This window comes from Copidosoma floridanum, unplaced genomic scaffold, assembly GCF_036245765.1.
Source record: "Copidosoma floridanum isolate Cflo_tuat_1 unplaced genomic scaffold, Cflo_Japanese_pri ptg000030l, whole genome shotgun sequence".
NCBI classification, from domain to species: Eukaryota; Metazoa; Arthropoda; class Insecta; order Hymenoptera; family Encyrtidae; genus Copidosoma; species Copidosoma floridanum.
This window is the reverse complement of record NW_028321907.1, coordinates 2,932,995-2,946,465: the sequence shown is the minus strand read 5'-3', so window position 1 is coordinate 2,946,465 and position 13,471 is coordinate 2,932,995. Positions and strand designations below refer to the sequence as shown.

Sequence of the window (13,471 nt, the reverse complement as noted above, 5' to 3'; positions counted from 1 at the left end):
GTTACGACCACCTCTATTTTTAAAGAGTAGCGCGCCGTATCCGTCGCGCGCTTCGTCTCCGCCTCCTCCATCCGTACGGCACTTCTCCGCGCGCTTCTTCTTCTCCTGCGGTTTTCTCTTTTGGCCCTCGATCCCCCTAATGCGCCGCACCAACTGTGCCTTTTCTCGCGATTATTTTTGTGCCGTGTCGCGCTCGCGTGTGCTCCTGTATAACGCCGTGGGTGGTGTATATCATCATCATCATCATCATCATCGATAATCATTCGATCGATATCCGGCAGTTGTGTGGTGTCCAGTGAATTCGTCCATCAGAGCGGCGCGTTGGTTCATCGAAACGCCCCAAGCTTGCACTGGTGAGCGTTGAACTTGAGACTCGTTCGTCTTTTTTTTTCCCCTGTGCTTGCATACATGTGCACCTGTTGTGTTGTTATTTGCTCGAGCGCCGCCACGATAGGTTTAATACACCTGTATCTGATGCGCGCATGGAAATCGGCGCCGCGCAACCCCTAAGTAATCGAAAAAAAAAAAAAAAAAAAAAAAAAAAGAAAGCCCGAGAAGTTTAATTTAACGATCACGGCAGTTAGTTGGTATATAAATTAATGTACTTGGAAGCTCCGTGTACAATGTAATATGTACGCATAGGCGCGGATGAGGCGTATAAAATACATTATATTCTCCGGGGATTCCTCTTCGGCTCTATGGTCTTTCGTTCCTCGTGCCCGATGTGCTGGCCTCACGCAGCTCTCGGCGCAAAGAATCATCGTGTATTTTTAAACCCGCGCTCGTGCATATACGCGCGTGTGCGCGTCCACGTATATATGTGTACAGACTAAACTCCGAGGCGTGCGCCGCACACGTAAGGAGCGTCATAATTCCGAGCGACGACACACCGGCGCGTATATTATACGATACGTGAGTAATCCGGCTTGCCGATTTTTTTTTACGTTTCGTTTGATTTTCCGTGGAGAAAAAGAGAAACGTTGATATATAGGTGCGCCCCGAAAAGGGGTTTACCGATAATCATTACCGATTTATCTGGTACGTGGTTACAAAGGAAAAGTGCAACGCGCCACCGCGACTACCTACGTGTGTTATTATTTTCGAAAAGAGCCTGACTCAAGCGTGTACATATATATGTATACATATTTACCTATAATGTACCGGCAACGGAATCGTGAAAGAGAGAGAGGGAGAGAGCTGACACTTGCAGCAGCGCAACGCGTAACGACCCAAGTATGCCGCGTGTCATACGAGCCGGGCATTTATAAAATGTGCCCCGAAGCAACGGCATTGCTTTGTAAGTGCATGTACAGAGAGCGAGACAGAGCACGGCGCGCATATTAAACTGACATCAGCCCTCGGATATGCGGTTGCCACAAGTGTACCGAATGTAGGTACATTTTATTGTATACCCCTCATGGGGTATCGGAAAACGCGTGAATATGGGAAGAAAAACAAAGAGATCGGTCGTCCCTCTCGAGGCGGAAACCGCGGAAGGACGCGCTTATCGCGGCGATTCTTATCTCTCCGCTGCGATGATAAAACAATGGTTTTTTTTTCACTCTCTTTCTCTCTCAAAAGTGCACGCGCCAACAACTACGTCGAGGTACCTTTTTTTGGTTCCCTCCCCCCCTCAAATGAGTAATTATATATTATCTGCTAAACGCAACGGAGGGCAATAAGTGTGTATAGGTATAATGTGTACATATCTCACGGTGTATAATATGGGGTATATATGGAAAGAAGAAGAAGAAGGAGGCGGCGGCGTCAAGGTTTTCGGAGCTAAAAATATTTTTGGTGCAGGGTAAAATCATCGTGGTTCGTTTTGCAATGTTTTGAGGGGGAAATTGGTTGCCGGTGCGCTCCGCCCCTCCCCCACCTATTACCGGCTTCTATTTTCGGGACACATTTGTAAAATAAGATTCGAAAGCATATTTGGAGTGACGCTGCTGCGGCTGCTGATGACTATACGAATACGTTGACGTTGATGCCTTACAAAAAATATCCGTTCGAGCTCCACGATGCACTTTTCACGAGCTTTTCTCTTCAACTCCTTCTCGGGCGCTCCTTTCCCAACTCTCCTCGGGGCCTTGTGGAGTTACGGATGATCTTATTTGTTCGACAACTCGATTTGTCCAAGATAATATGCCAATCGACGCTTTTGATTCATAAAAAGAAATAGTATATAGCCCGAAGCAAAACGTAATTATACTTTATTTGGAACAAGACGCCTTCGTACACCTAATAGTTACAACAATGCCCGTCGGCGTGTCGATACGATAGCGCTCGGGGCTGTGTATTATAAGCAAATTACGGAAAATTCTGAAAAAATGATGACTATTTTGTGTGCTTCGATGTATACAACTTTTGGGCCAAACTTTGGGAAAATTGCGTAGTGGTTAATTCGTTGGAAGGAATAATTATAACGGATAATCTAAAGATTTGCTGCTCCGCGGCTAGACATTGTATATATTGTACTTACACTGTTGGTGCCGCTGCCTATTTCAGTAACAAAAGGGCGATTGTTGTCGTTTTAGCGCGGGGATCCAGAGGCCTCCAATGGCCAAAAGGGTGCGTGGGGGGGAGAGAGGTAAAAGAGAAGCAAATCGTACTTACAAGATTTTGGGGTGTACAGCCCAATCAGTTAATTCTAATTTTGCCCAAAGCTGGTTATAGTATTCGTGGAAATGTCGAATTGGGCCTGAAAACGTGTCAAAGTGGCGCTTATTTCCTTTCTTTTTTTTCTCTTATTTTTATCAAATTCGTGACGGGCCATTAATTCCTTATTAATCTCGAAATTTGTGCCACGGGCCTTTGTGTTCATTTACCAGTGTATATTATTATTCTATTTGTATACAAGTAATAATATCAGTTATTATCCATAGAAACGAAGTATAAACTCAAACAGTTGACGTAATGGTATGTAAAATATTGCTGATGCTCACGTAGGATGCCAATGAGCGCCAGTTTGTCAATTTGACCGTAAATTAGAAAAATATATAAATTATGACCCAGTCCCGATTTGGGACTAGTTAAAAGCGGTTATCCTTAGAGACACCGACAAATTCGACATTGTCCGATTTGCGAAACTGCTCTTAAAATCGTTAAAATAATATCTGACCCAGATAAACAAAATATCATGATGAAATGCAAATTCCCACATAAATATAATAGGCACACGAGGCACCGACATTTATACTTGGCCGCAATTTGACAATGTCTGGAATTATTCGCGTGAGAGTGAAATTGTTTATTTTTCACTCGGTAATAAGTATATGCGAAAGTACAAGTAACTCGGAAACTCTCGGTAAAGGGGCATATTCGTAAATTAACAAGCCGAGCTCATCGTTAAATACTATTACTTATGTTTTCACACATCTCGTGAGGCAATTGGCCGGCTTAGAAATTACAAAGATAGACAAGCAAGTTTTAGTATAGGTATAATATATAGAGAAAGAGAAAGCATTATAAAAAAAAAATACAACAGCAGCATATAGAGCACGCACGCCCCCTTAAAGTAGTATTATATAGTTCCTCCTCGTGTGGCTCGTGGCTCATCTTTCGTCGTATTACTCGTATTATGTTGTATACGTGCGTCTGTGCGTGATTCAAAAATAAAATTTTGTATATACACTTTTACCTGTATCTTTGTTTGCGTGTTTTCTAAATAATTAATTTGGAAGTCATACTCATTAAGCTTGAATATATATATATATGTATTGAGATAAATTTTTTGAAAAAGTGCAATCACTGCAAGCTTTACAATATAAGTACAAGGGGAAAGGGAGAGCAGAAGACTTTAATTGCGATTTAAAAGATAAGGGCAGTTTTAGGATATAGGTAAAGTACTTATTATTGTTACGGTACGATATCGAGGGATGAGTTACGGAGCCACGTAACACCGGGAGTATAAGACAAAAAGGAGCATATAGAGTAGCAGCAGAAGAGCGCAGCTTGTCAGCAGTGGAGCGGATCATCTGCTGAAGGGCTGACAAGCCGAACTCGCGCACCAAGTGAATAACAGCAGCGGTATCATTGAATACTTGATAGTCGCGAGTTTTCGTGTTAACAGTACACATGGAAAAATCGAACGCGTAACGGTTTATTAGCAGCCCGCACGTCTGCCGAGGAGAGAGTCAGTGAGTAAGAAAGCTCCCGCGCACCAAGTGTGACTCTTATCCCTTTTGTAGGTTATAACATTAATACACACGCCAGCATCATCACCGCCAAAGAATATCTATACCTACACGCCTCGAGCTGCAGCAGATATCGACTCCGGTTGTTCCTCCTTTTTTCCCCTCTCTTTCTCATTTTTATCTCCTGCTTCTTCTCTTATACCCATACGTTCTCCAGAACAACACGTTGTACTGTATCCTCATACATATACCTCAATCAGGAGGAACGCGTTCGAAGTTCGGAGTCTTTTTTTCAGTCAAGTTCGCCGCGCGTTTTCTATACCTCTTCTGCTCCTTATTATATCCCATCTTCCTCCTTGATCCTTTTTATTTCTGCTAGCGTTCGCGGTTTAATTTCTATCATGTCCTCATCATTATCCGCGGGCAACGAGGTCTCCGCAAAAGATTCGTCGTCTCGTGGCAATTGACGTGTGTGCTTGCTGTACCTACATACCTTTCTACTTACTTACATTTCACTTTACGTATAAGTACATACTTTACTGTACGTGCGTACGTGTGCATTTGGCTGTAAAAGTACTTACATATAGCGCAGTGCGAGTAATTTCGGCGCTTTGCTGCTTCTTCTTCTTCTTCGTTTTCTCTGTGCTCGTATATCCTATCTCGTTCGTATATGGCAGTGTGCAAATATCTTCCTTGGTCTGTGTCTGTATTTAAAAGAAGTATAAGGTATATATACCTACCTACATGCTGCGTGGCTGGCTTGGCTCCGATTTTTTGTCACAAGAAGTAAATTGGAAGATAAAACGAAGAATGAGCATGAACAAGGTGGATTTCTCGTTGTAGGTCCCTAGAGTGCAGAGATGTCGTTTCGCGTGGTACGCAGCAGCAAGTTCCGGCACGTCTACGGCACGGCCCTCAAGCGCGAGCAGTGCTATGACAACATCAGGGTGTCCAAGTCCTCCTGGGACTCGACCTTTTGCGCGGTCAATCCCAAGTTCCTCGCCATCATCGTCGAGTCGGCCGGAGGCGGAGCCTTCATAGTTCTACCCCACAACAAGGTAACACATAACAAATCTACCCAGGTACTTGCATACCCTCTCTGTTTGCTCTACTTTGTGTACTTTTTTTTTTTTTTTACTGTTATCTATCCTTTTTGTTTTTGTCTGAAAACTATTCTAATTCGTTAGTCAGGAGATCTTGACACCCATTACCTGTACATAAATTATAAAATTAATTTTATCTCAGCAATTAAATGCCCTAAATCCCAAATTTTTGTAAAATTCTAAATGCAACACTTTAGTATAACAATTAGCGTAATCATTGCTCCTTTTTTCCTTACTTTTTACTCATTTTCACGCTTACTGTTATGTCTTTCCCACAGTACTGTTATTTTCTTTTGTGCAAAGATCTTTAATGCAGATTTTCGCAAGACTTATCTTATTGTCTGATGTAGGAAACAAATATTTTAAAAAGTAATTGAAAACAATACCTGTGTTCCTTTGTACTGCAGGTTGGCAGAATATCACCAGACCATCCACTTGTTGGGGGCCACAAAGGACCAGTGCTGGATATTGCATGGTGCCCACACAACGACAACGTCATTGCCTCAGGATCCGAGGATTGCGTGGTCAAAGTCTGGCAAATTCCAGATGGTGGAATTTCCAGAACTCTGACAGAATCTGTGGTAGATCTACAATTACATCAGAGAAGAGTTGGTCTAGTGCTGTGGCATCCCACAGCTCTTAATATATTACTCACAGCTGGCTCTGATAATCTTGTGATTATATGGAATGTTGGCACTGGAGAGGCTTTAGTGAGAATAGATTGCCACCCCGACGTTGTTTACTCGGCCTGCTGGAACTGGGATGGCTCGAGATTAGTTACTACTTGCAAAGACAAAAAAATCAGAATCATTGAGCCTAGAACGGGGAATATCTTGGAAGAGGCTATTGCTCATGAAGGTAGCAAAGCTACAAGAGCCATATTTTTAAGGTATGCTTTTTTCATCGATAAAGCTTTTAATTCATTCGTAACAAATTTTTCTCAATCTTACTTACGAAATTTTATTGGCACATTTTGCAGGCGCGGTCTAATATTTACAACGGGATTTAGCAAAATGTCTGAAAGACAGTACTCTTTAAGGGCACCCGACATGCTAGCTGAACCAATCGTCATGGTGGAGCTTGATACTAGTAACGGTGTAATGTTTCCCCTATACGATCCCGACACGAATTTGGTTTTCTTGTGTGGTAAGGGAGACTCGGTTATCCGTTACTTTGAGATCACTCCCGAGCCACCGTTTGTTCACTACATCAATACCTTCCAAACGCCGGATCCCCAGAGGGGTATTGGTATGATGCCCAAACGTGGCTGTGACGTTAACAGTTGCGAAATCTCGCGGTTCTATCGATTGAATAATTCCGGCTTCTGTCAAGTCGTATCAATGACTGTCCCGAGAAAGGTATATCACTTTCTTTATTTAATCTATAAAGCCACACGAATCACTATTAAAAATAAAATCAACTATTTTAGTCTGAACTGTTCCAAGAAGACTTATATCCCGATACTCCCGGCCATACTGCGGCGATCACGGCGGAAGAATGGGAAGCCGGTAAAGATGCCGAACCTCTCGTTATTTCTTTGAGAGATGGTTATCAACCAATAGCTTCCAAAAATGAACTTAAAGTTAATAAAAAAGCCAATGTTCTTAATAAGTCAGCTAAAGTTGGTGCAAACTCCACATCTGCTCTGGCATCGGCAGATATTTCTGTAAGCAGCTCGTTTGTACCTAGAATTTTGTAAAATTAGTGAAAAAAAATATGTTAATGGAAGTTTAATTTTTCGTTTGATTTACAGGAAGATATTCTTAAAGAATTTTCAGAGGAAATTCGGAAACTGAAAACTATGATAGTTAAACACGAGGGTCGGATTCGAGTTTTAGAATCCGCAGTGGCGCTACAAATGAAAGAACAAGAAAGAAACGAAGTCTCCTCGCCCGTAGAAAAAGAGTCTCTTGCATCTGATGAAGTTTGATTCAGCTAAGGGTTATATTTTTGTATCCTTGCACACGGAAACCATTTATACTGCGTGATAAATGATAAATACGTGCGTATTATATTTTGATATGATGTGTATATACTAGGTAACTTAGAATAGTAGCGTGCTCCAAAAAAAAAAAAACAAAAACAAAAACAAAAGAAAGAAACATCGACAGTGTCTTATTAATTATTTATTGTATGTACATCCAGCGTCTGAAAAATTTCTCTGCTTCTACTATTGTGCTCCGTTTGCTCTTTTCATTCATTTACTTATTCACATTTTTATAATCTTTTTATGATTTACCATAATAATATATCGAGAATCATTCATCGTTACCTGTTAATAGGATTTACGTTTATGTTACATTTTAGTGTTATGTTATTTTTTTGAGATTTTTATGTACATGTGCGTGTGCCTTGGAGGAAAACAAACGTTTCGTAAATCACAAGTGCCTTAATTTGTACAGAAAAAATCTACTGTAAAATAACAAATCTAACAAAGCGATTGTTCTACTGATTGCTATTTTGACATTTCAAGGAAAAAAAAAAAAAAAAAAAAAAAAAAAAAAAAATTTATTGAAATTGTTGTGAATTGTCTTGTATCATATTTTTTACAATTTACAAGATTGACTGTATTTTCGAATTTTTTTAAGAAAAATTAAATTGTTACTCAACCGAGTTACAATATGATTGATATATTACTGACAATTCATAATGAAAAATTTAATTTTGTCTCGTTAAACATACAAAAGAAAAAATAAATTGATTTAAAAATATTTCACTGTTTTTTTAATTAAAAAATACTTAGTAACCCGTAATATTTTCTACTCTCCGATAATTCATGATGAATCTTAAAGAATCGTTTGATTTTTGTGCTTTTGTGTCATGGTTTACTCAAGTACGACAAGCCAAACAATTGACGATATGACAAAAGAGTAAACAAAGTTAAGTGGGCTATGTAATAAAGGAAATATATAATCATAAAAATAGCTGTTTTTTGTATAATACAGATGAAATATTAGTTCTCTGTGAACTCTGAACTCTGTAAATTTGAAACTAGATGGCGGCAGGTGATGCGTTGCTTGCCGCAGATGGAAAACCACTTTGAGAACGACGCGGGTGACAGATGCAGTTGTTATGATTCGCGCGACGTAAACATACGGAATCTGGACGCACGTCGACTGGTGTGAAGAACTGCAAGATGTGCCTCTGAATAGTGTTTTGAATCAAATTGTTTAACATGTACCACGATAAATTGTTATTCTATCTATGGAATGTTATCCTAGTGGGACGCTCCTTTGCGAATCCAGACACGTTTGAAGTACAAGGTAACATAAAATGCTCTCTTTTCATTATGGATTTTTTGCAACCAATTTTTCAGTTCCATCTGGTTCAGATCGGTTCGACTTAGCTCTTAACTACATAGCTAGAGTAACAAAAAACTGGCAAAAGTTATTTTTTTTTAGTTTAGCACTGAAGTAATTGTAGTAATTCATGTTGTTATTTTATTTGACAAACAGATGCCAACAGTAACAGAAAATTCAATTTACTGGACTTGCTGAAGGATTATGAGGAAAGTGATAGAGAGCAGCAGAGAAGAGGTTTTACAGAAGAACCAGTTGAATCTTGGACAGGTAGATGGTTTCCAGCTAGGCCTGATGAACCTGCATTACCTCCAAAAATATTTCCAAAAGTCAGCAAAATGGAAAGTAATGGATCACATCCTGGTAGTGACCAAGTACCAATGGGAGTCCAGTCATCCACTTGTGATGATGGCAAGGTAAATCATTTTTATCTTGTCACTTCAAATAAGTAAAAAAAAAAAAAAAATAACAAATAAATAAATCGAGTAATTTGTTATATTTTAGACTAATTTAACTATTGATTGGGACTATTCCCTGTCAAGTACAACATGTTATGGGAAAATGACAAGACCTAACCTCAGGCTACTTCCAAAAATTATGTGCAAAACTATTCCTAAAAATTATGTGGTAATTATCATCTTTCTTAAAATTCATAAAACTGATTTTTTTAATTTACAGCTAACTCTTACTTTAGGCAATGCACAAATGCATGAGCGATGTCATTGAATACAATGAGGATATACCGCTATAGTATGCATTATTTTATTATGATTTTTCTTTTTTAACGAGTCGTGTCATTATTCTCAATGATTTTTTATTACAGTGGAGTTCATAGACCAATATGGCCTGTTTACGGAGAATATTCGTACATTCCAGCGCAAAGGTGGCTTCACAGCTTGGAGGTGAGTTTTAGCAGATTTGTAAAACACTTAATTTAATTTAATTTGAATTTGATTCAATTTCGCAGCATGGTGCCATTGTTATGTTGTATCATCCATGTGCAGATAAGGTTGAAGTGAAGAAATTAAAATATCTAGTAAAAAGTTGTCTACGCAGGCACATTATCACTCCTAACAACCTACTAGATGAGAAAAGAGTGAGTTTTTAATAAGAATACAATAATTTACCCAATATATTGTGAAGTAAATATTCTACCGTTGTCAATTTAGCCCTTGGCATTGCTATCATGGGGTTGCATAATGAGCATGTCTCACGTAAACAAGAAAGCTGTTGTGAAATTTATCAAAGAATCTGCCGCCTCTGCTGGAAATGCTCCGGAGAAAGATATTTACCGAGACGGTGAATTCTCCGATCAGATTAAAGAGAAGGCCGCTAATGTGTCTGATGAAAAAGACTCAATTTTATGTCCAATGTGATTTGCTTAGTGTTATTAATTATTCATGATCAAATTTTATTAAGTTTTAAAAAGAAATGAGATAAATATAATATATATCTATAAGTTAAAACGTTATTTATTCAATTCATGATATCCTATTGTGTACTATTTTTAAATGTACGTTTTTGTAGAGTGGATGATAAAGACTCGACTCGAGATTTAAGTCTCTATCTCTATTATCTTGTCATGTGTGTCGGTTTTAGCAAATTTGCCTTGAAAAATAAACATGAAGTAAATTAATGTGTTGAAAAATAGATTCTATTGATTCAAAAATTAAAAAAAAAAAAAAAAAATGTGTGGAGCGGTAAAATTACAACACGTGTTATGAAAGATATTTTGAAGTTTACTTCCGATCTGGAAATGTACACATTACAGCAGTATCTTTAAAACGAATCAGGTGCTTTTAAATTTTTTATCAACACAACGAGCTTCACCTCTAGACTGCGACAGGCTCTTTTTTCTCTCTCTCGCGGTATCCAAAAAAAAATTACGTTCACTCTGATTTTTTTTAATAGCTAAAATGTATATCTTATTACTGTTATTCCACAAGATCTTTAACTGAAAATCTGCATGTAACGTTAATACCTTTGCCATGTGGTAGTTCCTTACATACGATTTGTATCATATAGGAGTTAGACTTTATATTAACAAGCAAAATCAGAGAAATCTTGATTCAACACGTAAGTAGGACAGTGTACAAAAGTGATGATTGCGTCTATCAAAAATTACATGCAATTATGTACAGCTCTTTGATATTCTATAGAGATACTTTCAAATATATAAAAAAACTGACAAATGTTCAGATCGTTTTCTGTTAAATTAATCGGCTAATATTTAAAGTCAACTAGAACGGAGATCGTATTACGTGAGTATTTGATATAAAGTAAAAAAAGAGCCAAAATTTTTTGTACATTAAACCTGATCGCTAGGCGTAAAGGTGAAAATGTTTCTTATAGTGCACTCGGAACGATAGAAAATACTGATGTTTTTAAAATTTTCTTTGCGCTTATACAACAGTATGAGGTTGTCACTCTAACGAGCATTCGCCTGACATTATATATATTTTTCTCTGTTTTTAGTAGTGTGTGTCATGTGTTTGTAAATTTTTTTTTTTTTTTTTAATAACATGGTACAAAATTTTGTATGATTGTAGTGTTTTTTGGTAATGTAATTGTTACATGTTCGTAAAACAGTTAATTGGCCAACAAGTCAAATAAACTTTTTACTTCTAAGATATTTATTAAAAACTTGTAGCTTTTATTTGAATATAATACAACATTATAACACTTATAGCAATTTAAAAGCGATTTTGCGGTAACTTGTTTTTGTTCTGACATTACGTAGGAAAAAGTCCACAAAACTAAACATAAGAATTCAAATCTCGGAGGAGTTCAAATTTTTTTTTTTTTTTTTTACTTTTTTTTTCTTCTTTTTATATCAACGAGATGGTATTATTTTTATTTTCATACATTTTTTTAAAGCCATGATACTTTTTTCGTAAACTCAGTAGCATTTCAACATAGTCGATTTTATTATATAAAAACGTACGCACAACTTCATAAAGTTTTTTCTATTCACAAAATTTAACAATATAACCTTAATAATATAAATATAAGACCAGAAACACGTTGGCAAACTTATGGAAAACTATTCATTAATCTGTATTAGAGCAAAATCCAAAGAGATTCATTTGCTTATGACTTCTAAATTTTTACGTTTTCACTACGAAATTTCACATTGAATTACAGACAATAAAAAATGCATAAAAGCTAATTGAAAAAAAAAAAAAAAAAATTAAAAAATGTGTCTAACAAAGATTTGATTAAAAAATCTACATTACGTGTGTCTGAATGTAGTGTATAGAAAGTTCATATACCCGAAGAGCCGATCACCTGCGTCGCGACAGTTTGAATCTCTCTATAGGTAGTTCATTTTTTCGATATGCAGCTATTTTTTTTTTTTTTTTTTTTTTTTTTTTTTCCTGAAAATGCCTTTAGCTGAAAAGATGTTGATTTTCTCGCATCGTTTCATCTATTACATGTATACGATGAAGGATTTCGTTTTGTGCTATGATTTACTTTTTTTCCTCTCTTTTATACGCGTCGAAAGGGCACATTCACTTGATCACAATGTATATACTTGCCGTGAACGTCAGCATCTCGACACGCACGTTTGTAGTCCAGTTTGAGGATTCAATTTATTTTTTACTTTTTTCCTTACGTCCGAGCGCGTTGAGCTGCTGTCGATGTCACGGAAGGTTTTGAAAATTATTGCCAATTTTGTACACTTTATATGTTTATATGTATGGATTTTATATATTTATCTTTTTTTTTTTTTTTTTTTTCACAATAAGATCAATTATTTCGTTTGAACTGAGGAAAAGCGTTTCATGTGGTGATTTTTGACGAGAAAATGTACGTTAATCGCCCGATGAAATTGCGAGACATTAATATAATATTCATAGGCAGAAAACACCGTTGATTTATTAAGATAAGTCATCATTTAATACAGAATTCCTTATGAACTCTTGTTTCACTATGAAATTCCTACAATAAAAAGTATTTGTAAGTTTTTTTTTCCTCTCATTTAAATATTTTCTCATCTCTCACTTTTTTCTCTACAACATCGTAGATTATTTACTGCGCATCGATTACTTTTTTTCATTTATTTATTTATTTTTTTTTTTCAATATGATTCTCCTCACATTTTTTTTATTGATTTTTATTTATTTTTTAATAATATTAGCTCATTATGTATAATCTCACTTTTTTGCATGAAATTCGCTCACGTGAACTTTTTCTTTCATCTTTTTTCAATTTAAAGTTATTGATTACTTAGTCGTACTTTAAATTGTTTTTGTTACGTACATTATGGTTTGCTGTTTCCATTAATCATTCGTTTCTAAATATTTTTCAAAATTATGATTTAGCTGAAAGTGGAATTGACACTTATAAGGTTATTAAAGTAGCCTTTTTTTATTCATAATTGCACCGATGTGACACCGACCAAATGTACATTTTTGATGTCTAAATGTAAGCAATAAGTTGCATGAATTTTTTTTTCTCGTTTATTAGGGATACATTTTTTTCATTTTTTACTTTTTTTTTGAGCAAGCGACACGCTTGATTGTTAGTGTTATTTCTTTTTTTTTATGCTTTTCCCATTTTTAAATATTGTTTCCAAATACACTAGAGCAAAAGCCGTTCACTATCAAGATTTATTAAGTAAAGATATGAACACTATTACTTTGACAATAAATGTACAATTTACAAAAATACTCGATGATTTCCCTCAAATTTTTTTTTTTTTTTTTTTTTTTGAAAATCAAATTAAAAACACCTATAGTCACTTACGGGTCACGTTGAATCGCTATTATTTCCAATGAACGTCAAACTAACTATATTCACGTGATCTAGTACGTATTCCCCATTATTAACAAATTTTTTCCCTTGTCCAATAATAAACGCATGATTGATTTCTGTTTTTATGCACAACTACAGCTGAATCCGGTACTTATATTAATAACAATATGTATAT

General features: G+C 36.5%; 2 protein-coding genes across 2 annotated transcripts; both read left to right on the top strand.

Moving 5' to 3' along the window:
- The first annotated feature begins 3,857 nt into the window (after positions 1-3,857).
- Positions 3,858-7,950, top strand: coro (protein coronin). The gene is made up of 6 exons (XM_014352072.2): positions 3,858-4,139; positions 4,980-5,194; positions 5,647-6,128; positions 6,219-6,597; positions 6,669-6,905; positions 6,993-7,950. The coding sequence occupies exons 2-6, from the start codon at positions 4,997-4,999 to the stop codon at positions 7,167-7,169; spliced, it is 1,473 nt and encodes a 490-aa protein (XP_014207558.1). The 5' UTR covers positions 3,858-4,139; positions 4,980-4,996; the 3' UTR covers positions 7,170-7,950.
- A 348-nt stretch (positions 7,951-8,298) lies between these two features.
- LOC106638760 (uncharacterized) lies at positions 8,299-9,991 on the top strand. The gene is made up of 7 exons (XM_014352097.2): positions 8,299-8,502; positions 8,695-8,954; positions 9,043-9,165; positions 9,233-9,288; positions 9,362-9,440; positions 9,506-9,634; positions 9,708-9,991. The coding sequence occupies exons 1-7, from the start codon at positions 8,415-8,417 to the stop codon at positions 9,912-9,914; spliced, it is 942 nt and encodes a 313-aa protein (XP_014207583.2). The 5' UTR covers positions 8,299-8,414; the 3' UTR covers positions 9,915-9,991.
- The last annotated feature ends 3,480 nt before the right edge of the window (positions 9,992-13,471 follow it).

Coding starts and splice junctions, on each gene's coding strand:
- LOC106638760 (XM_014352097.2), top strand. CDS start 8,415: ATGTACCACGATAAATTGTTATTCTATCTATGGAATGTTATCCTAGTG. Junction 8,955..9,042: donor CCACTTGTGATGATGGCAAG/GTAAATCATTTT, acceptor GTTATATTTTAG/ACTAATTTAACTATTGATTG. Junction 9,166..9,232: donor CTATTCCTAAAAATTATGTG/GTAATTATCATC, acceptor CTCTTACTTTAG/GCAATGCACAAATGCATGAG.
- coro (XM_014352072.2), top strand. CDS start 4,997: ATGTCGTTTCGCGTGGTACGCAGCAGCAAGTTCCGGCACGTCTACGGC. Junction 5,195..5,646: donor TAGTTCTACCCCACAACAAG/GTAACACATAAC, acceptor TTTGTACTGCAG/GTTGGCAGAATATCACCAGA. Junction 6,598..6,668: donor CAATGACTGTCCCGAGAAAG/GTATATCACTTT, acceptor CAACTATTTTAG/TCTGAACTGTTCCAAGAAGA.